The sequence below is a fragment of the Mustela erminea genome, chromosome 19 (genome assembly GCF_009829155.1).
Source record: "Mustela erminea isolate mMusErm1 chromosome 19, mMusErm1.Pri, whole genome shotgun sequence".
NCBI classification, from domain to species: domain Eukaryota; kingdom Metazoa; phylum Chordata; class Mammalia; order Carnivora; family Mustelidae; genus Mustela; species Mustela erminea.
Window position 1 is genome coordinate 33,501,789 of NC_045632.1, and position 27,229 is coordinate 33,529,017.

Here is a 27,229-nt window from a genome sequence, read left to right on the forward strand (position 1 = left end):
AACCTTGGTACTTCCTATTGGTCGGCGCTAGGGAACACGGGAGTGGAGGCATTTGGGGAATTGTAGTCAGCCTAGGAGAGTAGCTGCATAATCAGTGCGTCGTGGGTCTGTAGCTTAAAAGAAGATGAATGGGAAACGGCCAGCTGAGCCTGTTCCCGGCCGGACCGGGAAAAAGGGAAAGAAGGAGGTGATAGCGGAGTTTTCGGACGCTGTCACGCAAGAAACCTTGAAAAAACAGGTGTCTGAGGCCTGGAGCCGCAGGACGCCGTTCCGTCACGGTAACCGGGTGCTGTGAGCGGGGAGCAGGGTCTGGCTGGGGGCCTCTGAAAGTCCTGCCACTCGAGCCGAGCCCCCCCGGCAGCGGGGCCACAAGGGAAGAGGCCCCTGGAGACAGTGTGACTTTGGCCACCTCGGACTCTCCGGCTGCCCTCCATTATTCCAAGTTCGGCTTGGATTTAGAAATCTGAGAAGAGGAAAAAACGTAGGCCCCAGAGTTGGGAAGCAGAGGGGCATGCAAGTTTGTAGTTCCTCCGAGGGCAGTGACCGGCTCTCCCAAAATCGTGTAGCCAGAGCATGTATTATGAGCTGTCAGATAGCTGGCACCCGAGCTTCCTCGTTTTTACACGCCCATAGATCGACTACGTGACCCGAGAGAAGTAAACGAGTGTTGAGCAAGGGAAGGAACCCACCTTAAACGATTCCTGCCTCAGCTTCAGATATCGCTTTAGAGGATGAGAATTCCGCTTCATGCATCATGCTTTCCCTCCTCGAGTTTGCCATGATTTTGGTTTCAGTTGTTAGGTGCTTTGAAGGGGTGAGTCCTGGGTGTCTGGAGGTACAAAGAAAGTGATCGCTTAGTGTGGAAAGGGCAAGCTCTGTACCCGCAGGGACTTGTGGATATCCTCAGCTGTAGGATGGAAAGAGCGATAATGTCTACCACAGGGTTGCGGAGGAGATGAAGTGACATCACGTATATAACACCACTGTATTTGGCACGGGCTATATGGCGGTGTTGGTGGTGGTGACTATTAATATTAGGGGGTTACCTAATCTCTAGAGTATCAGAGGCAGTAGCTAAAATTTTGAGACAGAAATCAAGGCACTGAAGAGTTATGCTTGAACTGATGTGAAAAGAGAGTGTACGTTGGGGGCGCCTGGGCGGCTCAGTGGGTTAAAGCCTCTCCCTTCGGCTCAGGTTATGATCCCAGGGTCCTGGGATTGAGCCCCGGAGTCGGGCTCTCTGCTCAGCAGGGAGCCTGCTTCCTCCTTTCTCTCTGCCTGCCTCTCTGTCTACTTGTGATCTCTGTCAAATAAATAAATAATCTTTTAAAAAAGGACTTATTAAGAAAGAAAGAAAGAAAGAAAGAATAAGTGTGAGTTGTAACTTCCTCCAACAGTAACTTGGAGAAAGAAAAGGCAAGTTGAAAAAAACTTGTCAGCCAGTATTGCTATTTTCATTTTTTTAGGGGTTGAAGCTCAGAGGGAGAGGAGAGACAGATTTCTAAGCAGGCTCCTAGCCTAGTATGGAGCCCACTACAAGGCTCTATCTCACAAACCTGAGATCATGACCTGAGCCAAAATCAGGAGTTGGATGCCTAGCCGACTGAGCCACCAAGGTGCTCCTCTATTCTCATTTTTTATTTGCTCCTCTCACTTTAAGCTGGGGGGAAATGAATAAAGAATCTAAAATACATTCAGTTCAGTGGCTAATCCCTGAACTAAAAAACAAACAGACAAACAAACAAACAAAAAAAAAACCACAGGAACCTTAACTTAGTGACACCACCTGTACTCCTAAGGACTAGAATTTTAAGCAGAATATATTTAAAAAGTAATATTGAATGGGTAAAAAAAAGTGGGGGAGAGCTTATAATTCTTCCCCCAAGTCTTTAGGTACTAGAAACATTTCTGAAAATGTGTGAACATTCCCTTTTGTATTCCCTGTGCCATGCTATTTGGGTCAAAAATACAAAGCAGGGGGCACCTGGGTGGCTCAGTGGGTTAAGCCTCTGCCTTCAGCTCAGGTCATGGTCTCAGAGTCCTGGGATCGAGTCCCGCATCGGGCTCTCTGCTCAGCGGGGAGCCTGCTTCCTCCTCTCTCTCTGCTTGCCCCTCTGCCTACTTGTAATCTTTCTCTCTCTCGTCAAATAAATAAATAAAATCTTTAAAAAAATACAAAAGGGGGGGCGCCTGGGTGGCTCAGTGGGTTAAGCCGCTGCCTTCGGCTCGGGTCATGATCTCAGAGTCCTGGGATCGAGTCCCGCATCGGGCTCTCTGCTCAGCGGAGAGCCTGCTTCCCTCTCTCTCTCTCTCTGGCTGCCTCTCCGTCTACTTGTAATTGCTCTCTGTCAAATTAATAAATAAAATCTTTAAAAAAAAATACAAAAGGGGAAAAAGCTATAAGTAATGTTTTCCTTCCAACAGAGGCCATTGTCATGGACATGGATCCCTTTCTTCACTGTGTGATACCAAACTTCATCCAAAGCCAAAACTTCTTGGAAGGGCTTCAGAAGGAACTTTTGAACTTGGACTTCCATGAAAAGTATAACGATTTATATAAGTTCCAGCAGGTATTTATGTCCCTTTCACATTCACTCTTCCACCTCAGAAATGCATTATCTACAGAATCATTTGTTACCTTTAGACTAGAGATTTTATATTGGGTTTGCCTTGAAAGGTTCTTGCCTTGACATTGCTAAAAGCATTCATTCTTTCACAGAAGCTTACTGAATATTAACAGTGTGTTAGATGCTATAATTATTGCATGGGAACCTCTGACAGAAGGCTGTCAGTTCCTGCCAGCTCCTGCCCTGTAAGGCTTCTAAATTTAAACTAAGAGAGGTGCTAGTGATGGGGACAGATAGTCAGGAAATAAAACAAGCCAGTAAGTTAAGCACATTATAAACAAAAGGGATTAAGTACATTTTGGGGATTGGTATGCTGAAGAGAGCTGTATGTTGGAAAATAATACCCATTTACATTTTTGAGTTCATGCCTTTAGGTAGTTTTATATACTGTAATACACTGTGCATCGCAATCTGACTATGGGAAGTGAGATCTGTTCTTTTTTTGGTGGACAGTTTAATTTGGCAGGGAAGACCATATCAAAATCAAGGCCAGTTTTTCTACTCTCAGAAGACAGGGCTCAGTCCGGTTGTAGAAATATAGGTCATTGGCTTCCCCAGTTTGAGGGTAATATATTTTTAGTACATGGTATATATCACGCTTGGAAATCCTTCCTAAAATCTCAAGGATATCAGCCCTTAAAAACCAGAGAATAAAATAAAAATGAAAAAGATGAGGATTATTTTGTTTTCTTTGCATTTCTTTCTAAAGAGAAACCAAACGGTTTAGAAACTGTTTGGTTTCTCTTTATTTGCGATGAGGGAGTAAATGTGATTTCCCTCTCGTGCCTTTATTCTTTTGCACTAGAGCTGATTGTGTCCTCCCATCCATCAATCTTTAATTAACACATATAATTAACCAAGTTAAATACACACTTGATATGACTCTTACTAGGTGAGGAAATCTGATGAAAGTTAAACTTTTATCCTAGTAAAGTTTTATATACATTAAAAACCACAGCTGTCTGCCTTTGTAATTATATCAACTTCAATAAGACTAGGTTATCCTGTTGATTTAGGGCTGTATATGTCTCTGATTACTAAAACAGAGAAACCAACCTGATTTTTACTTGATGCAGTCTGGTAGATGAAAATACTTCTAACTGATATCAATGAGTGGCAAAATAATAAAAAGGAGAGTGGGTAATGAGAAGGGGGGAAAAAGATTACTTTCGATCATATGGATATTTGGTAAAATTCTACTTTGCTGTTGGGACTGAACTTCTTCATCCTAAAACAGTAGATGTAAAACCTATTTTTAGTCTCCTATCCCTTCAAACTTTGCTTATATCTGCTTTTCTTTGCTTGTGTTATGAATTGCCTTAATAATTGGGTCTATGACATCTTACAACCTCGGGGCACCTGGGTGGCTCAGTGGGTTAAAGCCTCTGCCTTTGGTTCAGGTCATGATCTCCGGGTCCTGGGGTCAAGCCCCACATCAGGCTCTCTGCTCACTGGGGAGCCTGCTTCCCCCGCTCTCTCTGCCTGCCTCTCTGCCTACTTGTAATCTCTCTCTCTCTCTGTCAAATAAATAAATAAAATCTTTAAAAATAATAATAATAATAATAATAATAATAATAATAATGGGGTCTATGACATCTTACAACCTTCCCAAGCAAGTTTGTCAGTAAGAGTTTCCTGATATTCTGGGTATTTTAAAGCAAGTGTTACCGAGTGCATGCTTTATGCCATGCTAAGTACTCATAACAGTCCTACGAAGGAAGTACCTTACTATTCCTGTTGTACAGATGAGGGGAATACATTGGTTTTTTTCCTTATCTTCTGGATCATTCCTTGTGACATGTCAAAGAAAGCTCTTCCTAAGAAAAAAATGCTTTTGACCTGACTTTGCCTTTCACCTCATTCCTCTGCTCTTCTTTTTTTTTTTTCCTCTGCTCTTCCTAACAGTAGAATTCCATATAAGTTGTCTGTGCTTTCTCAAATACTACTCCCATTCTCTGTTAAGCCCACTTTACATCAGGCTTTTACCTACTACTCCACTGAAACTACACTTGTCAAGGTCACTCACAACTTCCACATTAGTAAATACAGGATTCATTTCACTTGACCTTCCAGCCGCATTTGAGCTACTATGTTACTCCTTTCTCTGGGAGACATTTTCTTTACTTTCAGTATATGAAATGTTCTCTCGGTCTTCTTTCTACCTGGTAAGCGCTTGGTTTCCACTGGTAAGTCTTGCTTTTGTACCTGACTTCTTAATGATGGAGTACTTTAGGGCTTTGCCCTCGGGCCACTTCTAGGCAGATTTCCAGGGACTCCCGAAGCTTTGCCTCTATTCTTGGATATCTGTTAAGTGTCTCACACTTAAGCCCAAAACTAAACTCCTGTTCTTCTCCCCCTAAATCTTCTCCACCTGCAAAGTTACCCATCCAGTGAATGGCAACTCTATCTTTCCAAGTGGCCCAGGCTAAAAACTTTCTGTTCCTCTCTCACCTCATAACTAGTTTGTTAGGAAATTCTGCAGGTTCTCTCCACAAAACATATCTGGAAAAAAACACTTCTTTCCACTTACACTACCAACAACCAGTCCAAAGCATCTTATCCTCTCATCAGAATTATTCTATTAGTTTATTAGCCAGTCTCATTGCTTCCACTCTTGCCCACTTATACAATCACAGCCATTGTGTTCTTTTCAAATAACAGTGGACCCAAGAGAATTGAAAATATGTGCACATAAAAACAAGTACACCAATGGCCATAGAAGATTATTCTTAATATCTAAAAAAGTGGAAAGAACCCAAATGTCTATCACCTGATGAATGGACAGATGAGTGTGATCTAGCCACACAATGGAATATTACTCAGCCAGGAATAAGAATGGCAGAGCAATGCTTCTGTGTCATGGAGGAGCCCTGGGAATGTATTAAGAGAAACTAGACACGCAAGGCCACGTGTTGTAGGATTCCACTTATATGTAATGTCCTGACTAGGCAAATCCATATAGAGAGTCAGAAAGTAGATTAGTGGTTGCCAGGACCTTGGGGGAGAAGACTATGTACAGCGATTGCCTAATGACTCTAGGGTTTCCTTTTGGGGTGGGGATGATAAGTGTTCTGGAATCAGATGGTGGTGGTCCACACAACATCATGAGTATATTGAATCCACTGAATTAAGCACTCAGATGATTAAAACAGTAAATTTTATCTCAATTTTTAAAAGCGTAAATGGAAACCTATTACTCCCTTGCTTAAAGCCTCCAAAGGTTCTTCATTTCTCTGACAGAAAGCCAAAATACTTAGAAGAGCTCTAAGGCGTCCCATTGCCTCTTGGGCCTCACCTCCTACTGCTGACTGCTGTCCCCCGCACTCTCTATGCTCCAGCCACAATCTCTTTGGATTTCTTCATGCTCAGGACCTTGAATCCTCTTTTTCTTTTTAATAAATTAATTTAATTTTTAGAGAGAGAGTGCTGGGGGGTGGGAGGAGCAGAGGGAGAGGAAGAGAGAATCTCAAGTAGCTTCCGTGCAGAGCAGGTAGCCTGACGTGAGGCTTGATCTCACAACCCTGAGATCACAACCTGACTAAAATCAAGAGTCGGACACTTAACTGACTGAGCCACCCAGGCGCTCCAGGACCTTGAATTCTCTTTGCCTAGATATTCCCTTGGCATGTTTCCTAACCTTGTTCAGGGCTTGGCTTCACTCAGCGAAATCTAGCCTGGCCACCTTGTTTGTGCTTGTAGACCTTATCCCAAACTTCAGCACGCCTAGTCCCTCATATCCTGCTGTTTTTCCCTGTGCCTTTGTCACCTTCTTTCTTACCAACTTTCAGCTTTTTATGTTTGTTGTCTCCCTCACAAAGAAAATAAACACTTCTGTCAATGACTATTTAAGTATTTGCATGAATAAGGTCCAGAGGGATTAAGTAACTTGCCCGGGTCACGGAGCTGCCACATGGATGGGCCATAGGCCAAACCCAGGCATCTTGTCGTTGTCCAGGCTCTTTACCACAATCCTCTACTACTAGGATACGCACTAAACTGCATTCCTGTGTGTTTCTAATATATAAAGGAAATACCTTTTTTTTTTTCCTTTTTCTATGATCAAGTCTGATGATTTGAAGAAGAGAAGGGAGCCTCACATCTGTGCTTTAAGGTAAATAACTAATCATATTTCTTGGGTGTGGAAAATGTTACATCATGTAGCGTTAGGTCATTATCCCATTTTGTAGAGGAGAAAACAGACTGAGAAATTACATAACTTTTTCAAGGCTTCCTAGATGAAAACCGAGGGAACTAAGCTACAAACTCAAGTCAGTTTGATTCCAGCGCCCACCTTCTCAGTGATAAAATGTTCAGCTTTGTCAGCAATCAAGGAAACACTGCTGAAACCGTTTTTCACATGTTAGGTTGGCATATATTCAAAACAAAACCCCCCAGTGCTGACAGAATTATAGATCCCTTTCTTAGATGATGGTTTTGAAAAATGTATCAAAACTCTTCAAATTATGCTTACCTTTTTATAGTGTCATTCCACTTATAAGAATTTACCCTGAGGGCACCTGGATGGCTCAGTGGGTTAAGCCGCTGCCTTTGGCTCAGGTCATGATCTCCAGGTCCTGGGATCAAGCCCCACATCGGGCTCTCTGCTCAGCAGGGAGCCTGCTTCCCCCTCTCTCTCTCTCTCTCTCTGCCTGCCTCTCTGTCTACCTGTGAGCTCTCTCTGTCAAATAAATAAATAAAATCTTAAAAAAAAAAAGAATTTACCCTGAGAAAATAATTAAGGATGTGATCAAAAAATTCCTCGCAAGATTGCATGTCGTAATGTTTAGAATAGTAAAAAAAAAAAAAAAAAAAAAAAAAAAATTTTAAAGATTTATTCATTTTAGAGAAAGAGATTGCACGCTCTAATGCTAGTTGGGAGAGGGGAAGGGAGAGAGGGAGAAAGAATCTTCCAAGTAGACTCCCTACTGAGTATAGAACCTGATGCAGGCTTGATCTATCCTGTGACCCTGAGATCATGACCTGAGCTGAAATCAAGAGGCGGACACACCCAGTGAGCCACTCGGGTGCCCCAAAATAATGAAAAATTATATACAAATTAAATGGCCACTCATTGAGATATATATAAGTAATGATACAAGCATGAGCAGAAAACTCTACAACCATTGAATATGACATGTGTGAATTTTAATACATGAGAATGGTTAAACCCAATTTCACCAATTCTAAGATACATTTTCTTTTTTCACATTTTAGCACTGCTGAGATCCAATTTCTCACAAATTACTGTTGTGTCCTGTTTTAATTGGCAACATTTTTTTAAGTGATAGCAAAATAATGATTCTTCTTACAGAGAAAGCATATTAGAGTTGATGCAGTACACTTGTCAAGAGAAAAGATGGGAGCATGTTGGTGGCTTAGTTGGTTAAGCGTCTACCTTTGGCTCAGGTCATGATCCCAAGGTGCTGGGACTGAGCCCCACGTCAGGGTCTCTGCTCAGCAGAGAGCCTGCTTCTCCCTCTCCTTCTGTCTGCCACTTCTGCTTGTGCTCTCTCTGTGTGTCAAGTAAATAAAACCCTTAAAAAAAAAAAGACACTAAAACTGCACGCACAATGTGAATGATTTTTTTTTAAGATTTAATTTATTTATTTGACAGGCAGAGACACAACAAGAGAGGGAACACAATCAGGGGGAGTGGGAAAGAGAGAAGCAGGCTTTCTACTGAGCGGGGAGCCCATTGCAGGGCTCGATCCCAGGCTTGATCCCAGGACGCTGGGATCATGACCTGAGCCAAAGGCGGACACTTAATGACTGAGCCACCCAGACGCCCCAATGTGAATGATTTTTTTAAAAAGAGATATATTTGGCTATCTGTGTACAAAAGAAAAGACAGAAGAATGGAATGTTTAAATCTGGCTTGTAGGATTTCGGTTTTTTTTTTAACAGTTTCTTTTTACTTATAGAGGGCTTTTCCCTCCCTGGTTTTATTACAAGAAGCACGATGTTACTTTGTAATAACTGTTTTTCATTTATACAGAAGTCATTTTTTTTTCTCATTCTCTTTCATCCTCTGGGACATTTTGATATATGATGGCAGCCTGCACGGAGTGTTATTTCTTCCCAATTCTGAAGTGTTGCTTGTGTGTGAACTGCATCTCTAATATTTCATATTTATTTTGACCTTTTGTTGTTGTTCCAAAGAGAGATGATTGCGCTAGAAGGCATTATCTCCTTAGTTCACAGCATGCCTCTGGTAAGCCTTTCCTGTAGGACTGAGGTTCCATTCCCACAGGAATGGATCCTGTGACCCATAGGATCACAGCCGGCTGGAGTGAGAGACGGGATTCCTTGGAAGAGAAAATTGATGTTTATACTCTTTGATTTCTCCTAAATTCAATTAACAAATGAGAATAATGACAGGAAATAATCCTGTCCTTGCGACACTTTCACAGAGTTACTAAAGGAGGAGCTTTTTATGGAATACATTTGAGGAAGCCAATGTTACCAGTAAAAGAGGGATTTAAGGCTTCGATAATAGTTGCTTAAAGCATCAAGACTTTGCAGAAATGTTCGCCGCCCACATCTCAAGCCTGGTTCAGCATTTTGCTCTGCTAGCACAATGGATATAGTCAGCAGCTCTGTTTTTAAGTTACATGGGCATTTCCGGTTGGCCCAACCTCGCACAGTATTTTATAGAACTTTTTGGTTTGGTAATGTATAGAATAGAAAAAAGACTTGGTATTAAAATCTTAGGAGATCAGCCTGGAGACTTGACATTTAATTATGAACAGCACAGTTGCATTTTCAGTTGTGTACATCTGGACTAAGATGGTCCAAAAAATATTGTCTGTGTGTGCAACATATGAACTGATGTAAGTCCTTTCAAAATGTTCTCAACTCATCAAGATACACGTAATTTCAAAGTCAGTTGGCTGAGTGAATTATAAATGGGGTTAAAGAGATTTCTCTGCAGAGAGCCCTGTTAGCTGGTGAATGGAAATGTTCGGCATCTCTTACTGGTACCGTGCTAGCATCAGAACTTCTATGAAAGGTTTTCTGATCCTACACAGTTAGCAAGGTACCATCATTGCAGCTTGAAGTTTTTAATCTGCAACAGTGTCACCCAAGTGGTCGTTAAACAGTGGGGTAGTATTGAGTGCCACAGAATGTGTCTAAAACTCCCGGAAAGGAACATCAGTGTGCTGAATTATGACGGACGGCAGAGTACTACCGTGATGGGGCATGCTATCAACCAAAGAGGAAGAAAGTGAAACGGAATAGCAGAGCAAAACTATATTATAGTAGATGGCTTTGTATTTCTTTCTCTTTATTTCAAGTCCAAGTCCTAAACTGTGCAAGTTGAAAGTAAAGAAGCTACGACAGCATCCAGGAAAAAGTAGCTGTGGCCGAGATCCAAACGCTGTGGCTAACAAGTTACCTTTGTTGACATTTCTAGGAAAGTTCTGTTTGAAGATTTCCGGACTTGGCTTGCTGACATTTCCAAGATTGACCTGGAATCAACTATTGACATGTCCTGTGCTAAATATGAATTCTCTGGTAAGAAAGATAAAGGCCTTGATGTCTGGAGGACATACAGGCTTTAGCTACATAGTATTGGTGAGATACCATCAGTGTGCCAGATTCCTAGACTTGGACACGCCCCCACAATAGCATTAGGACCTTCTTTTTTTTTTTTTAAGATTTCATTTATGTGACAGAGAGAGAGAACACAAGCAGGGGGAGTGGGAGAAGGGAGAGGGAGAAGCAGTCCTCCCGCTGAGCAGGGAGCCTGAAGTGGGGCTCGATCCCAGGATCCTGGGATCATGACCCAAGCCAAAGGCAGACGCTTAACAACTGAGCCACCCAGGCACACCGCATTAGGACCTTCTTAATAGATTTGACCTGGCTTGAATACCAAAACGCCTACCTTATAAGGCAGTTTTCCCTTCAGTGGAAATATGATGAAAGCTGTTGACCACATTTTCAGAAAAATGCTGACAAGGCACACACCAGCCAACTCAGTATGGAGCATCAGGAAACTCAGAGGCGGTATTGTCAACACCACTCTTGGGCTTCCTAGGGAGCAAATATCCCTCAGTGCCTTTTTCTTTTCTTTTTTTTTCCCCTTGTTCTTTTGAAGGTAAGAAAGGACTATATTTTTAAGGAAAAGATCTTCAAACAATATAGAAGGATACAGTATAAACCCTGACAGGCCCTGCACCTTCTCCTTGTCCCCCTTTCCCTTCAGAGGTTTCCATTGTCACTTGTTCCCTTTGTGAGCGTAGAAATGTCTTTTTGAAAGCATGTTTGCTTTTTCACCTGAAAGGGAAAGTGTTTTGATTTTACTAAGTAAAAATTTTTTTTTTTAATTTTATTTATTTATTTGACAGACAGAGATCACAAGTAGGTAGAGAGGCAGGCAGAGAGAGAGAAGGGGGGAAACAGGCTCCCTGCTAAGCAGAGAACCCAATGCGGGGCTCGATTCCAGGACCCCGGGATCATGACCTGAGCCGAAGGCAGAGGCTTTAACTCACTGAGCCACCCAGGCGCCCCTGTTTTACTAAGAGGAATTTTGATGTGGGTTTACTCTCATACAGTATAGAGTCTAATGGGAGAAGTATACATTGGTAACCACTTTTTGAGGCTGAGTGATACACAGGACAAGTCCTGTCCTACATCCTTTTTAAAAAACTTTTTTCTTTCTAATTGAATATCATTTCAAACTTACAGGAATGTGGCAAGCATTGTACAAATAGTTTTTTCCCATTTTACTTGAGAGTAGTTTGCTGGCCTGCTCCGGGCCCCCCATGTTCTTCAGTGATTCCTACAACAAGGACATTCTCCTAGATGATGGCAGTAAACCATCAAAATCAGGAAATTAAGATCGATACATTATTCCCATCTAATCCACAGGCTCCATTCAAGTTCCACTGTTTGGTCCTTGATTGCAAAAGGATCCTCTCCGGGCTTGCAGAACTGTCGTGCCTGATTTGGTCTCCCTCAGTCTAGAACAGTTCTTCAGTCTTGCCTTGACTTTCATGATCTAAATGCTTCCAAAGGTTTACAGAGGACTCATTTTGTAAATCTGCCCTCAATTTGGATCATCTGTCTGATGCCTCCTCGGGATTAGATTCAAGCCTTGCATTTTGGGTAGAAATGTTACAGAAGCAATTATGTGGGGGTTTTTTGCTGCATCTTATCAAGGGGTATATGGTTTCTACGTGTCATAGACTAGTGATACTAACTTTGATTATTTAGTTAAGGTGGTAACTGATGTCAGGTTTTCCTACTATAAACTTGTTCTTTTTCTTTCTGTAAGTGAATCAGAATTTTGTGGGGAGATACTTAAGGATTATGTAAATACCCCATTTCTCCTCTAACTTTGATTCACTTACTTTAGCACCCTCTGGCATTTCTTGCAAAATTATTACTGTGCAGGTTGCCAAATGGTGATTTTTTAAAAATAAAATCATTCCGTTTACATTTATTGGTTGTCATTCTGTAAAGGAAACCTTCCTCTCTTTCCATTTATTTATTCATATATTTATTTACATCAGTGTGGATTTATGGGTCACTATGTAATGGGCTATAATCAGTTGCTCTATCAAAGTGAGGCGGAGCCCCTTTAAACTGATTTCTGTGTCCTTTTGATGGGTCCCCATCATTCATAATATATCTTACTTCCTAGAAGAACAAGATTTTCCGGGCTCGTCTTATGTGTCCCTTGCTCTAGACCCAGAGTTAGCCATTCTTCCAAAGAACCCTGATTGCTTTTAGAGACAAATGATGCTTAGAAATCAAGATCTGGACTCTAAGTGTTTCTGCTGTTGGGGGTGTCACCGCTCCCAGGCCTTTCAGTAGAGAAGAGGTAGCGAATATACAGATGTGCATATGCACACATGCATTTACGTGTGTGTGTCAGTGTCTAGAAATATGTAGGGTCTAAGTAAATATCTACATGCATAGGAAACTCAATTCACATTGATTCCTACAGTTGCAACTCAACACCATAGGATTATCCCAGATTTCTCCATTTCTGTATTTGTAATTTCCTTCGTCAGCAGTGAATACCATGGCTTCTATCACCTTCAGGATATTTCTTTATCGAAACAATCCCTCCATGTGTGAACGATCATAGCTCACCATAACAAACCCTCCTTCTCCTGCCTTGCAGGGATGCCTCCCTTGCTCAGTCCCACCTAACAGCTTTTAGAAGCTTTAGCTCAAGAAATTAACGGGAACTGCTACCAAGAGATCTACATACAATGATGTTCATTTGTTTACTGAAACATTTTGCTTAATAGATAAGAAATGGGAAACGCAAGTAGAAAATTAATTAAAGGAGAAAGAAGGTAATTCATAGTCCATATAGTAGCATAACTATAGGCCATTAAAACCGTGACAGGTATGTGTAGTGATGAGAACAGACACTGGGCAGGCAATAAAAAGGCCACAAAACAACCACTATAGGGTACCCATTTTTTTTTAAAAAGCAAACATATATAGGAAAAATACTGGAAGAACATAAGCAAAAATATTGATAGTGATTATCTCCGGGGTCTGTGCATATGTGTGCTCTTCAGTGCTTTTAGATTTCTCCATCTTCCCAGTTTTATGTTTCTGATTATAAAACAGGAGAAATAAGTGTCATTTTACGGCTGGAGGAGCTCACATTGCAGGTGGATATCAGATGGACCGATATTAAAATGCAGGATCAGGGGCGCCTGGGTGGCTCAGTGTGTTAAAACCTCTGCCTTTGGCTCAGGTTGTGATCCCAGTGTCCTGGGATGGAGCCCCACATCGGGCTCTCTGCTCAGCGGGGAGCCTGCTTCCTCCTCTCTCTCTCTCTGCCTGCTTCTCTGCCAACTTGTGATCTCTGTCTGTCAAATAAAAAAATAAAATCCTTAGAAAAAAAAATGGAGGATCAGAGTATCGGCTGCTCCTTGTTGGCTGGGGGACATTAGAGCATGTGTTGCACGATTGCAGATGCCCTCCTCTGCCACGATGACGAGCTGGAAGGGCGCCGGATCGCCTTCATTCTTTACCTGGTTCCTCCCTGGGACAGGAGCTTGGGGGGCACCCTGGACCTGTATGACGTTGATGGTAAGACAAGCCCATGCACGTCAGCACCAGTAGCTACTTCTGAGCTCTTAACACACAGTGTGTGTCCTCCTCTGAGGAGGGCAAGCAGACACCAGCCCTGACAGCCGCCTCTCTACATTGGAGTCATTACTCCAGAGGTGGAGTCCATGATGAGCACAAGGACTAGTCATTCCCTACTCCTGAGTACTAACCTGGAAAGGGGAACATGTGGAAAGCTGCCTGGGGCCATCAGTCTGCCAGGGCCAGTCTGTCTGACAGGAAGTCGGGGTTTCCTAATGACTGACACCAGATGTTGACTCTCGAAAACTTTCCAAACTTATCCTAGCCCTCAGCGATAACAGATGGCATAGCACGAACGGTGGTCAGCTTGCAGAACTGAGTGAAACAGACGGAAGGGGGTGGCATTCTGCAATCTGCAGGGTACATCTAGTTACCCTTAGAAATCTGAGAATTGTCAAAGTGAAACAAGGTGGCCTGAAAGTGGTTGCTGATAAGGAAACCGCATTTGTGTTGTCTTCTCTCCTGGTGCAGAACACTTTCAGCCGAAGCAGATCGTCAAGTCTCTTATCCCTTCATGGAACACACTGGTTTTCTTTGAAGTGTCTCCAGTATCCTTTCACCAGGTAACGATTATAAACCACAAATACACAGAGTACTAAGGATCATGCTCTTTAGTCCCCTATTATCGAAATGTCACCACTTCCTGTTGGACTTCCGTGGTCAGGTTGTGTGCGCATCTGGCCTGACGGATCCGGAAGTGAACATATCCTGGCTGGCAATCGTCCCCCTCAGCAGGTATGTTCATGTGCTGCTGGCCTTGTCCTTTCAGGTGTCTGAAGTCCTATCTGAAGAAAAGTCACGTTTGTCTATAAGTGGCTGGTTCCATGGTCCTTCACTGACCCGGCCTCCCAACTACTTTGAACCTCTCATACCCCGGAGCCCTCACATCCCACAAGATGTAAGGATAAATGCCTGTTGTCGGGATTCTTATCTTAGAAGCTTTACCATATGGTTTGTTTTCCTGGGAATGAAATTGGACTTGGAGTTTCTTTCACTTTTCTTGGGTAAACTTTTGAGAGTGTCTTTTTCTCAGGCAGAGTTTTCCATCACTTTTATGTGTAACAAGGAGAAGATTATAAAGTGAGGCTTTGCATATATTTTAGCACGAAGTGATGTAAGAACAAAAACAATAGATGAAACAAGATGGGATTGGGAGGGAGACAAACCATAAGTGACTCTTAATCTCACAAAACAAACTGAGGGTTGCTGGGGGGAGGGGGGTTGGGAGAAGGGGGGGTGGGGTTATGGACATTGGGGAGGGTATGTGCTTTGGTGAGTGCTGATTCACAGACCTGTACCCCTGGGGATAAAAATACATGTTTAGAAAAAATAAAAAATTAAAAAAAAAAAAGGAATTGTTAATTCACGTTTTGCATCTGCTGCTTCTTTGTAAGCATGAAATTTTGTATGATTGGATCAACCCTACTTATCTGGACATGGATTACCAAGTTCAAATTCAAGAAGAGTTTGAAGAAAGGTCTGAAATTCTCCTAAAGGAGTTCCTTAAGGTAAGCCAGCACATTCTGACCAGTGTATCTTGGGGATATCAGTAGCAGGCCTCAACAAAATCTTACTGTTATAACTTGTGCTTTTGTTTTTCTTGCTTCTTGGGTGGGTAAACAGGCCTCACTAAAGGATTTTTTGTTTAGTTCCTGGTTAGAATGTTTATATCATCTTGTTGATAAAATATACAAGTGATGCTAGTAGCTAACATTGATATCAGTTGTGTGCTTAGTGGGTTAAGAGTCTCTTGGGTATTCCCCAGTTTTCTGGAATCTTAATGGTACACACACACACACACACACACACACAGTTTTCTGGAATCTTAATGGTACACACACACACTTGGGTGTTCCCCAGTTTTCTGGAATCTTAAATGGTGTACACACACACACACACGCACACACACAGTTTTCTGAAATCTTAATGGTACACACACACATGCACTTGAGTGTTCCCCAGTTTTCTGGAATCTTAATGGTACACACACACATACACGCTTGGGTGTTCCCCAGTTTTCTGGAATCTTAATGGTACACATGCACACACACACACACACACACACACACACGCATGCATGCATGCTTCGACACTGAGAGGGAGTTGTATGTAGCTTTCTTCCTATTCATTTGGTGAATATGGTTTCCTGTCAGTTTACTATTGCTTTTAGTGAAAGATAGATTATTAACTGAGACCACTTATTAATGAATGTTTGACAGTGATACACAGCACATTTCAGTGGAGAGGGAACTACATCAGGAGTCAGAAGACTTCATGTTCATGTCCTAGCTCTGTGGTTTTCCTAACCTGAGAAAATCACTGAATCCCCCAGAGCTTATAGCTCTTCATCAGTTAAACTGGGGTAAGACATGCCTTGTTCATCTTGAAGAGTTGTTGTGAGGGCCAAAAGAGATCATAGACACTGGTGTGGTGCCTCACAGTTGACTCTGGATCCCATGGAAGCACGCCCCAAGAGCTGTTTCTCCATGAGAAATAAGGTTGAGACACCCCCACATGCTACCTACCTCTCTCTCTCTCTCTCTCTCTCTCTCTCCCCCTCCCATCTCCCTCCCTCTCGGATTTTTTTTTTTTTTTTTTTGACAGAGAGAGCAAGCACAGCAGGGGGAGCAGCAGGGAGAGGGAGAAGCAGGCTCCCCAAACAGGGAGCCCAATGCGGGGCTCAATGCCAGGACCCTGGGATCATGACCTGAGCAGAAGGCAGATGCTTAATAACTGACCCACCCAGAGGTCCCTCCCTCTCAGAATTTTAAAGCTGACATTAGCATATTAAGGAGCTTGAGAAGTATTTATTATAGTATATAAACTTGTTTGAACCTATTTTATTCAGCTTACCTAAGCCAGGCTTTGGGATCCTCTTTCCTGTTTTATAGCTGATAGGACTGCTGTTTTTGTTTTAAGATTTTATTTATTTATTTGACAGACAGAGATCACAAGTAGGCAGAGAGGCAGGCAGAGAGAGGGGGAAGCAGGCTCCCCGCCGAGCAGAGAGCCTGATGCAGGGCTCGATCCCAGAACCCTGAGATCATGACCTGAGCTAAAGGCAGAGGCTTAACCCACTGAGCCACCCAGGCATCCCAAAGACTGCTGTTTTAAGAACACTCCTTGGGAAGCCACATTGAACAAGCATATAGAATGCCTCTTGTGGAGCAGATTTCAATAGATTAGTCAGCTTTTTGCTCTACACGTGGCTTTCTCTATTTAGAAAGCTGATTACATAAAGGTGAGACCTACAGAGAGTTCTAGTGTGATGACATTGACTGTTAAGCAGTTTCATTCTTTTTCCCCACATCTTAAAAATTGAAGAGATTGTATTATGGCCTTCATTTTATAAATGCAGGAGTCTGAGAGGTTTAGTGATTTCACATGAGATACATAACCACTAAAGGAAATAGCCCAGATCGACACTCAGGTCTCTTGGCTAAAGCATACTTTGGATTTATCCAGTGGCTTTGTTCTGGCTGCACTGTAGCAGGCCTGGGGGATCATGGGTGAAAGGAGTGAACATCCTTTGGACCTTTTAGGAATTAGCCAACATGATTCTACGGAGCGGCCCCACCCGCAAGGCAGTGTGGGATCATAGAGAGACTCACTAACTGCTTCTTTCTTTGCTCATTTTCCAGCCTGAGAAATTTGCAGAGGTCTGCGAGGCTTTAGAGAAAGGAGACGTGAAATGGAGCAGCCGAGGTCCCCCTAACAAAAGGTAGAACTGAGACATTTGCCTTTGTGTTCAGCATCTGCCTGTTTGTCTGCAAGTTTCACTTCCAATAATGGGACATTTGCCAGCAATAGGACATTGGCCCTGGTGATGTTTCATTCCCAGGGACATCCAGTAGCAGGCCCTGGTAGAACCTCACTGTTCTAACCACCTGTGCTTTAGCAGGCCGTGCCAGGACTAGGGAGCAGGGTACAAAACTAACGAGCAGCTTTTATTCCATGAGTAATTGTACAGGTGTGGCTTTGTTGACCAGCTTGGCCTCACTGCTTTCCAGGTTTTATGAGAAAGCCGAGGAGAGCAAGCTTCCCGATATTCTGAAGGACTGCATGGAATTATTCCGCTCCGAGGCTCTGTTCTTGCTGCTCTCCAACTTCACAGGCCTGAAACTTCACTTCCTGGCCCCTTCAGACGAAGATGAGGTGGAGAACCAAAAAGAGGGAGAAGGAGCCTCTGCTACCGATAACACTGAAGAAGGGACAAGCCATAGCTCCTCCGAGCCAGAGAACCATCGGACGGCCTTCCGCAACAACAGACAGCAGAGCAAGGAACAGCCAGACCCAGACTCGGAGGAAAACGAAGCAAAGCAAGGTAAGCCATTGTTCTGAGTCATCCTTACTTACCATGAAGCATTCACTCTTCCGTCATCGATTCATCCCGCAACTGTTACTCGAGCATCTGTGATCTGCTGGGCCTGTTTTGGGAGCTGGAGGATGGAACAAACAAGGTCTCCGCTCTCCCAGAGTTTATGTTCTAGTGGGAGAGGATGGAGATTAAACGTGTTTGCAGAAAATCTGAATAAGGATGTGTGCTGAGGAAGGACCAAGTGGCCTCTTAGGTGACCAGGCAACCAGAGAAACCAGTCTCGGGAGCTGCCATCCAAGCTCAGACCTGAGTACCAAAAAGGATCTGTGGGAAGAACATTCTAGGTAGGAGAGGCAGCTCAGACATTTTATTAGGCTAACAGTATAAGAACAGTAGACAGAAATAGGACTGGCTTTGCCCCAAACTACTCTAAGACATAAGAACATCAAAAAGAGGCAGGTGAACACAGCTTATTTCTGCCAAGGACCAATAATAGCCTAAACTTGCTTATAAAAACGTGCTTGAATTTGGGCAGATAGGTAGAAGGAAATTATTAAAAGTAGAGAAAGTCTAAGGGCACCTGGGTGGCTCAGACGGAAGAACGTGCAACTCTTGATCTCAGGGTCATGAACTTGAGCCCAACATTGGGTGTGGAGATTAGTTTAAAAAAAAAAAATAGGCTTAAAAAAAAAAAAGTAGAGGAAGTCTTTACAGACAAGATCAAACAGAGAAAATAGGACATTTAAGAGGTAAGGCTTCTGTGGGAATTTTGGCACCTATAGATAAGCGGCTACCAACTGAGCATATACAGTTTGGCACCTACTAAATCAGACGAGAAAATCTGCTGCCCGATTCCTCTCCTAAGTTGTACTCTCCCTGCTTCCACTCTGACTTCTGGAGAAGACCCCTGCCCTGTTGCAGTTAGAAGAGCAAAGACAAGAGAGGTGGATGCCCAAGGACACAAAGCCAACAGTGTGACACAAGAACCACATAACACAAATTCTGTGGCCTCCCAGACTGACTGACCTGTCGCTTTGGTCACCACAGATTTAGAACAACCAGAGCCAGGTGGCTTTTTCTGTGCTAGTCACTACACAGGATAGCCTTTCTTTAAGATAAAGTTAGCTTTCCTTGATAATTGATACTGACATCTATACCTGGGCCCTAAAAGGAATCAGGTGAAGATCAGTGGGGCCTCACAGGCTTTTTTAAAAAGTAACTCTTGGGGCTTCTGGGTGGTTCATTTGGCTAAGCTCCTGCCTTTGGCTCAAGTCATGATCGCAGGGTGTTGGGATCAATCCCTGCATCAGGCTCCCTGCTCAGTGGGCAGCCTGCTTTTCCCTCTACCCCTGCTTGTGCTCTCTCACTCTCTGTCAAATAAATAAAACCTTTAAAAAAAAAAAGAAAAAGTATCTATTAACCTCTATTCCTTTTTGGTTTCATTTTCATGGGAACCTGGAACTCGGAAAAAATCTGTTCAGGCAGCCTAAGGATGCTTTATTCTATTACTGGGCCACCACTGTATGCAAGGCCCTGGGCCAAAGCAGCTGGGAATACAGAGGTAAATGTAAAAAGTAGCTGTTTGTAAAGTTCATCATCTTAAAGAAAAGGGGGGGGGGACAAAACCATAAAGGAGCAGACTTTTCCTATTTTATTAAAGTTAAGCTGGCATAAACTCAACTTTAGGATGTTAAATGTAACCCACATGGTGCCAACAAAGGACATAGCTGTAGGGTATACATAGAGGAAACTGAGAAAGGCATTTAAACATTTCAATACCAAAAATCAACTAAACACAAAAGACTGTAATATAGGAAATGAGAGATGAAAAAAGCTACAAGGCATTTAGAAAACAACTAGCAAAATGAAAGAATCAAGCCCCTCTTTCCTAGTAATTACATTAAACGCAAATGACAATCAAAAGACAGAGATTGGCAGAATAGACAGGAACATAGGATTCAACTACCTGCTGTCTACAATAGACTCACTTGAGATCCAGAGATGCAAATAGATTGAAAATAAAAGGATGGAGAAAGATGTTCCATGCAAACAGTAACCAGAAGAGAGCAGGAGTGGCTCTACTAATATCAAACAAAATAGACTTTGTATTTATTTATTATTTTTTAAAGTAAAGCTCCACATCCGACATGGGGCTCGAACTCTTCATGGTCCTGAGATCAAGAGTTGCTTGCTGGGGCGCCTGGGTGCCTCAGTGGGTTAAAGCCTCTGCCTTTGGCTCAGGTCATGATCTCAGGGTCCTGGGATGGAGCCCCACATCAGGCTCTCTGCTCCCCAGGGAGCCTGCTTCCCCCTCTCTCTCTGCCTGCCTCTCTGCCTCCTTGTGATCTTGCTCTCTTGCTCTCTCTGTTAAAAAAAAAAAAAAAAAAAGAGTTGCATGCTGTCCCACCTGAGCCAGCCGGGCATCCAAACAAAACAGACCTTAACTCAGAAAAGAAGAGACAAAGAAGGACGTACTATTATTTTTAAAAGTTCAGTACAGCAGGAAGATACAATAATTTACAAATCTTTATGTACTTGCTGACAGACTGAAAATACATGAAGCAAAAACTGACAGAATTGGAGGGAGAAACGGGATAGTTCTCCAGTCGCAGCTGGGAGAAGTCAGCTCCTAAGAGGACTTAACCCAATAAACCAGCTACACGTAACAAGCATAATCCAGAGCAATATACCCCCCAGCAGTGGCATATACATTCTCAAGTGAACATGGGACATTTTCCAGGAAAGACTACAAATTTAGTCTCAGTAGATTTTAGAAGATAGGTATCAGTAGCATATGTGACTCTTGATCTCTGGTTTTATCGCTTCTCGGCCTTTTGGCAAAGATCAAGTGTGATCTCTGGTTTTAAGTTCAAGCCCCACGTTGGATGTAGCAATTACTTAAAAATAAAATCTTGGGGCACCTGGGTGGTTCAGTGGGTTAAAGCCTCTGCCTTTGGCTCGGGTCATGATCCCAGGGTCTTGGGATCGAGCCCCGAGTCGGGCTTTCTGCTCAGCAGGGAGCCTGCTTCCCTTTCTCTCTCTCTCTGCCTGCCTGTCTGCCTACCTGTGATCTCTGTCTGTCAAATAAATAAATAAAATCTTTAAATTAAAAAAAAAATGAAGTTAGTATCATTATAAATAAATAAATAATAAATAAATAAATAAAATCTTTAGGGACACCTAGTTAGCTCAGTCGAGTGGCTGCCTTCATCTCAGGTCATGATCCCAGGGTCCTGGGATCAAGTTCTGCATCCGGCTCCTTGCTCAGCAGGGAGCCTGCTTCTCTCTCTGCCTCTGCCTGGCACTCTGCCTGCTGGTGTACTCGCTCTCTCTCACTCTCTCTCAGACAAATAAATAAAATTTAAAAAATAAAAAAAATCTTTAGGAAAAAAAATAAATAAATAAAAAATTAAAGATATAAACATAGATAGATCATACAAAGTAGCTTCTCTAACCACAACAGGATGCAGTTAAAAAGAAACGATCAAGCTTGATCTCCATGGAAAGACATGGAGGAACCTTAGGTACATATTGCTGAGTGAAAGCAGCTGGTCTAAAAAAGGCTACTTCCTGTATGATTCCAACTCTATGACATTCTGGAAAAGGCAGAACTAAGGAGAGAGTAAAATCAGTGGTTGGAAGAAATTAGAAGGGAGGGAAGGATGAATTAGGTGGAGCACGGGTTTTTTAGGGCATTAAAACCAATTCTGTATGATACAGTGATGACGGACTCAACATTACGCAGTGATCAAGACCCATAGAATGTACAGCACAAGGAGTGGACCCTAATGTCAACTATGGACTTTAGTCAATAATAAAGTATCAGTATTGTTTTGCCAGTTGTAACAAGTGAATCACACCAAGATAAAATATGAGTAATAGGAGATGCCAGCAGGTGGTGAGGGGGAATCTATTTAAAATTATAAATTTATTCATGTTATAATTTTTATACTGGCAGCAAAATGTATATTCCATCTAAAATTTCTTGTAAAGAAAGAAATAGAATGTCAAGTCCCCCTGCCTGCCCTCCCCCTAAACGGTACACAATACATTTCTGACAGTCACTGTCAGTAAGGCTGGTTTGGTGGAGCAGTAGGTCAGAGGGCTTATGGGAATGGTTTCCCTTTAGTGCTGGATCATTCTACTTATTTTTCCCTCCCAAACTAGCAGTTGTATCAAAGTTGCTTCTTTTCCTTTCTTTTCTTTTCTTTTTTTAAAGATTTATTTGACAGACAGAGATCACAAGTAGGCAGAGAGGCAGGCAGAGAGAGAGGGGAAGAAGCCGGCTCCCTGCGGAGCAGAGAGCCCAATGCGGGGCTCGATCCCAGGACCCTGGGATCATGACCTGAGCCAAAGGCAGAGGCTTTAACCCACTGAGCCACCCAGGCGCCCCAAAGTTGCTTATTAAGCAGGCTCCATACCCAGCATGGAACCCAACACGGGGCTTGAACTCATGACCCTGAGATCGACACCTGAGCTGAGATCAAGAGTCAGAGACTGAACTGACTGAGCCACCCAGGTGCCCCTGTATCAAAGTTATTTTAAGTTTTTTCTGGCCTTCTGTTGTTTCTTCTTAGACTCAAGTGTTCCTACATGCCAGGGGGAACTGAGGCGTTGGAAGACCGGTCACTACACTTTGATCCATGACAACAGCAAGACGGAATTTGCCCTGGACTTACTTCTCTACTGTGGCTGTGAAGGTAAGAGGCAGGAAGGACAGCAGTGAACTGTTCCCTTGAGAGGGGCAGTCCCCTGGTGACCCCCTCCAGCCAACCAATTCAGAAGTGAGGTGCCTTGGCCAGGATCACAGATGACAGAAGCTCCCTGTTGGAGGGGATCTTGGGGGTCAAGAACTTCAGTCTCCCAACCCAGAGGATTTATTTCTGTGACTAAGGTATGGGGGGGATATGGACCAAACCATAATTTCCCTCCATGTAACCCCCTTATCTACCTCTTCTATGTAATTGTCCTTCCAGGTGCATTTTATATTCAATTCTTAGTTTTCAGTTCTTAATGCGGATTGAATGGAAATTCCAGCTCATAAGTCTTAGAGTTGGTTACTACTGAGCTCTCAGATCCCTCAGCTGTAAGCAGCATGGGATCAGCGATGGAAGCAGAGGATGCAGTCTTGGAGTCAGAGCTTTCTGAATGCCGTTTATTTTCCCTTTGTAAGGCTGGGAGCCAGAATATGGTGGATTTACCTCCTACATTGCCAAAGGTGAAGATGAAGAGGTAAGTCTGACAGCAGACTGCCCTTTTTAGTTCTTGAGGAAGCTTTAATTCTACAGAGACCCAATTTTTATGACCTTTAGCCAATGTCTTTAGCCAGTAAATCCATAATGGTCTGCCTGGCCGTGGTTCTAATTTCTAATAGAAAGTACTCAGCAAGGAATAAAGATGCCCAAGGATAATCAGGAAGCATTTCTTCTACCCTACTGAGAAATTTCATGTAAGCTAAGAGTTACCTAGTGCATTCCCAAGTAATCTTTCAATATAGTAAGAAATAAATGCACTGGGTAAAAGTCTTTCTGGGTATGATTTGGAATGGGACTCGTTGGAAAATGCCTTGACAGCCAGAGGAATAGCTCCACCCAGTAAAGGACCTTTTAAAAGATCCCTTATCACCAGTCTAAGTACATGATGTGAAAACCATCTGTTCAGTGGTGAATCATTGAGGAAACGAGTTGAGAAGAAGTTCTGTGTTCTGATGTCATTGTATTTGCTTATTTCAGCTGCTAACAGTGAATCCAGAAAACAACTCTTTGGCACTGGTCTACAGAGACAGAGAGACTCTGAAATTCGTCAAGCATATTAACCACCGAAGCCTCGAACAAAAGAAAGACTTCCCTGATAGAACCGGTTTCTGGGACTTTTCATTTGTCTATTATGAATGACAGGGCTGGGCAGAGCTAGAGGAAAGAGACCCTTCTTCAGGACTGGGAGGCACGCAGGAGCCACCAGGTGACCTGTGTGACGGTGTCCTTAAAATCTGTGGGTGGTAGGACTCATCATCACTGTCCTCAATCTAGACCTTGAGCTTGGAGCCAGGTACCTCTCTCTTGATTAAAAAAAAAGGCTTTGTCTTTCCTTTTTTTTTTTTTTTAAACATTCATTTTTTCCTTTTCCATATGACCTTCCTTAGTGATTTTTTTTTACAAGTTTTTGTGGTGGTAAAATATACATGACATAAAGTGTACCATTTTAACCATTTTTAAATGTACACTTCAGTGACATTCAGTACATTCACATGGTTGTGTGCCCGTCACCACCATCCACCTCCAGAACCTTCCCATCTTCCCAGACTGAAGCTCTGTCCCCATGAAGAGTACCACCCCCGTCACCTCTCCCCACTGGCCCCTGACAGCCCCCATTCTACTTTCTGTCTGTCTGTAGAAGTGGAACAATACAATATTCGTCCTCTTGTGACTGGCTTATTTCACCAAGCATAAAGTCTTCAAGGTTCATCCATGTTTCCAGTGTTTTTTTTTTTTAACACTCAAGGCTGATTCTGCCCTTCCTAATCACACTGATTTAGAACATTACAGAAACTTCTAGCCTCTTCTTGCTAGGCTCATACTTCCTTCCACTACCTATGGCTTTGTTTCACTGACTCTCCTCGGACAGTGTAGACTTAGAGGATGGTGTTCCTGCCTTGGGAAACGTGGGCCTGGCTCAAAGCGAACGCCCCGCACCTCCCCAGGAGACTTCTGGTTGGTAGAGGAGAGGGCTACTTGGGCCCTGTCTAGTGGTTCCTGGAGTCGGGACTCCTGTAGAACTAAGAGATTCTGGCCTCGAGTGTGTCTTTCCTTTTCCTAAAAACTCTAGGATCAGCTATAAAATTTGCTGCCTTTTTTTCTTTAAAAGAACAAATGCTAAAGGCCCCACCAAAATGCCAAGAGGATGTGCACTTTGTTACACTCTTTTCCCCTGGACTGTCGAGATGACGTGAGAAGTACCACCTGTACACGTGGGTGTGCCAAATGGGCATCAGGGTCACTGCATCTTTAGCTGAAAGATGCTATTCTCATTCCATTCTTGTCTTCTCATTTCATCTCTTCTTTTTACATGTATTACTAGCTATTACCTTAGCTTTTATTAATCAAGAGAAAAAGCATTAGGCTTTTATCTTTGTTAATCTCATAACACTGAGGACTGACTACTGACTCTATTCTAAAGTTGACCTTAAATGAAAGAATATTTCACTTTCTTTTAGGTTGATGATTTCAAAATCTGTTTAATTTCACACCCCAATCAGTAAAAAATGTTTTAGCATTTATACCCATTATATGGATATCTATCTAGAAATTTTTCACATGCACTAATATTCAGTATTGTTACAAAACACTACTTTTTTCTGGGTGAGATGAAAAAGAAGCACCTAGAACTAGTTGTAATGGCGTCTCCCCATGCCCACACAGTACTGGCCCAGTGTACATGCATAGTATTTGAAGACCACAAAATTTTCACCATGATGTAATAACACTCACGGATTACAACTACTTTGTAATCAGTCACTTAACATTTCAAAGCTTGCCGTTTCTTTTCAGTTGCTACAGACTGAAAAAGGGTCATCCTACAATATGACTCTCATTCACTTGCATTCTGATATGTTTTCATGAATGGGAGAGAGAAGGGTGAGGTTCTAGTGAACCCATCAGTGGCGTAACTGGAAGCAGAAGACCGAGGAGAAAGTGCCAGGCAGGTGAAACTGTCACAGGTGCCAAGCTGGGAAAATAGACTCACGGCTCTAGGTGATAAGTACAAGGCAAGCCTACTTTTCCCGTTCTGGAGCACTTAGTCTAAATCTTAGCATACCACGCAAGCATTAAAATGTACTTATTAGTTTCTCCTAATCTCAGTGTGTTTATGATCTGTCAACACGGCAGACCCTTCTATACACTATGGAAAAGGATGGTGGTGCCTGCAGGGAGAGCGAGTCCCTGAGAGCCAGACTCTGATGTTTCTGTCCATTACATCATCTACAGCAGCACCTCTTAGAGGACCGGGTAGCTCGCAGGTCACTTTCCTGCACTGAAGACACTCAGTGACTGAGAAGCTGTTTTTCCCTAGTACTTCATTCTTCACCTGGATTTTTAGGGCTTAAGCCACTGTCACTAACTATTTAGTGGCAAAAGAGGAATTAAAACATGGGTGTCTTTTACATACTTGTAATTCTTAACAGTGAACCTCTAATTCTTATAATTCCTTTTAGTAAAAGAAGATTTTTTTCCCCCCAAAGAGAACAGTTTGTATTTTTTCAGATTATATAAATAACACAGGTTCATTGTGAAGAATTAAAACGTGGAAAAATATAAAGGCAAGGTCATCTGGAATCCCAGCATCCCGTGACAGCCACTGTAGTGCTCTGTAATGAACTGAGCCAGAGAATGTGACTTCCAGTGGCTGTTTCGCCACTTCCTACAGCTGCATAAGGTCGACCCTCCCCCAGAACAAATCCCTTTTATAAATGTTCATAATGATGGAAATTAAGAAGATTTTCGTAAAGTTATTTTGAGAGTATATTAGCATTTCTATTAAGAGGAGGAAAAATAAAATGTTTAAGGAAGAAATCTATTAAATAATCTAACTTCTGCCCCGCATTTTAAAGATCTGGAACATAAAGCCTAGGAAAGAGGCTGGGTTTGAACCTGGTTTTGAACCTGGCTTTTCTACTGCTCATCGACTGGCTCTGAAACTCCACTGAATGTGGTTGGTTTCTTTCCCGCAGAATACCGAAGGAAAAAAATCCCTGCTTGGGCTACCTCTCCTAGACCAGTATTTCGTCAGCCAGAAGCTTTAGCTGTCGTCTCTCTTTGGTACCAGTGGAGTACTTCCTTATATGCCACTGACACTGAGTGAGAAAATCAAGCCCCGTTACAAGGGTCCTTGGGACACCAGCTCTCCAGCCCTAATGAACTGAACATTCCTGCAAAAAAACCATGATTTCCTTCTCTGATTGATACAAAATCAGTCCACACAGACAGTTCTGAAAACTACTTGGGAGTCGTCCATGTGGCATCATTTTAGGAAAAGCAGATTTCTGTACCATACAAATAAAAAGATGAGTCAGGAGCTACAGCATCTAGTGTGGGCAGGGGCCAGATGGGAAAGAGGCAAAATGCAAAACACCAAACTGCAAACGGGTGTCTTACTGTACTTCAGT

At 42.7% G+C, this 27,229-nt stretch overlaps 1 protein-coding gene across 2 annotated transcripts; it reads left to right on the plus strand.

The window, feature by feature from the left end:
* The first annotated feature begins 34 nt into the window (after window positions 1–34).
* On the plus strand, window positions 35–26,792 carry OGFOD1 (2-oxoglutarate and iron dependent oxygenase domain containing 1). 2 transcript variants are annotated; one of them, XM_032325121.1, is made up of 13 exons: window positions 35–278; window positions 2,425–2,570; window positions 6,692–6,738; window positions 10,042–10,142; window positions 13,572–13,688; window positions 14,220–14,311; window positions 14,518–14,646; window positions 15,143–15,256; window positions 17,390–17,469; window positions 17,759–18,072; window positions 22,644–22,766; window positions 23,240–23,298; window positions 23,799–26,792. In XM_032325121.1, the coding sequence occupies exons 1-13, from the start codon at window positions 125–127 to the stop codon at window positions 23,958–23,960; spliced, it is 1,638 nt and encodes a 545-aa protein (XP_032181012.1). In that variant the 5' UTR covers window positions 35–124; the 3' UTR covers window positions 23,961–26,792. The 2 variants fall into 2 exon arrangements, with proteins under 2 accessions (XP_032181012.1, XP_032181013.1); XM_032325122.1 differs by lacking the exon at window positions 35–278 and adding an exon at window positions 733–814.
* The last annotated feature ends 437 nt before the right edge of the window (window positions 26,793–27,229 follow it).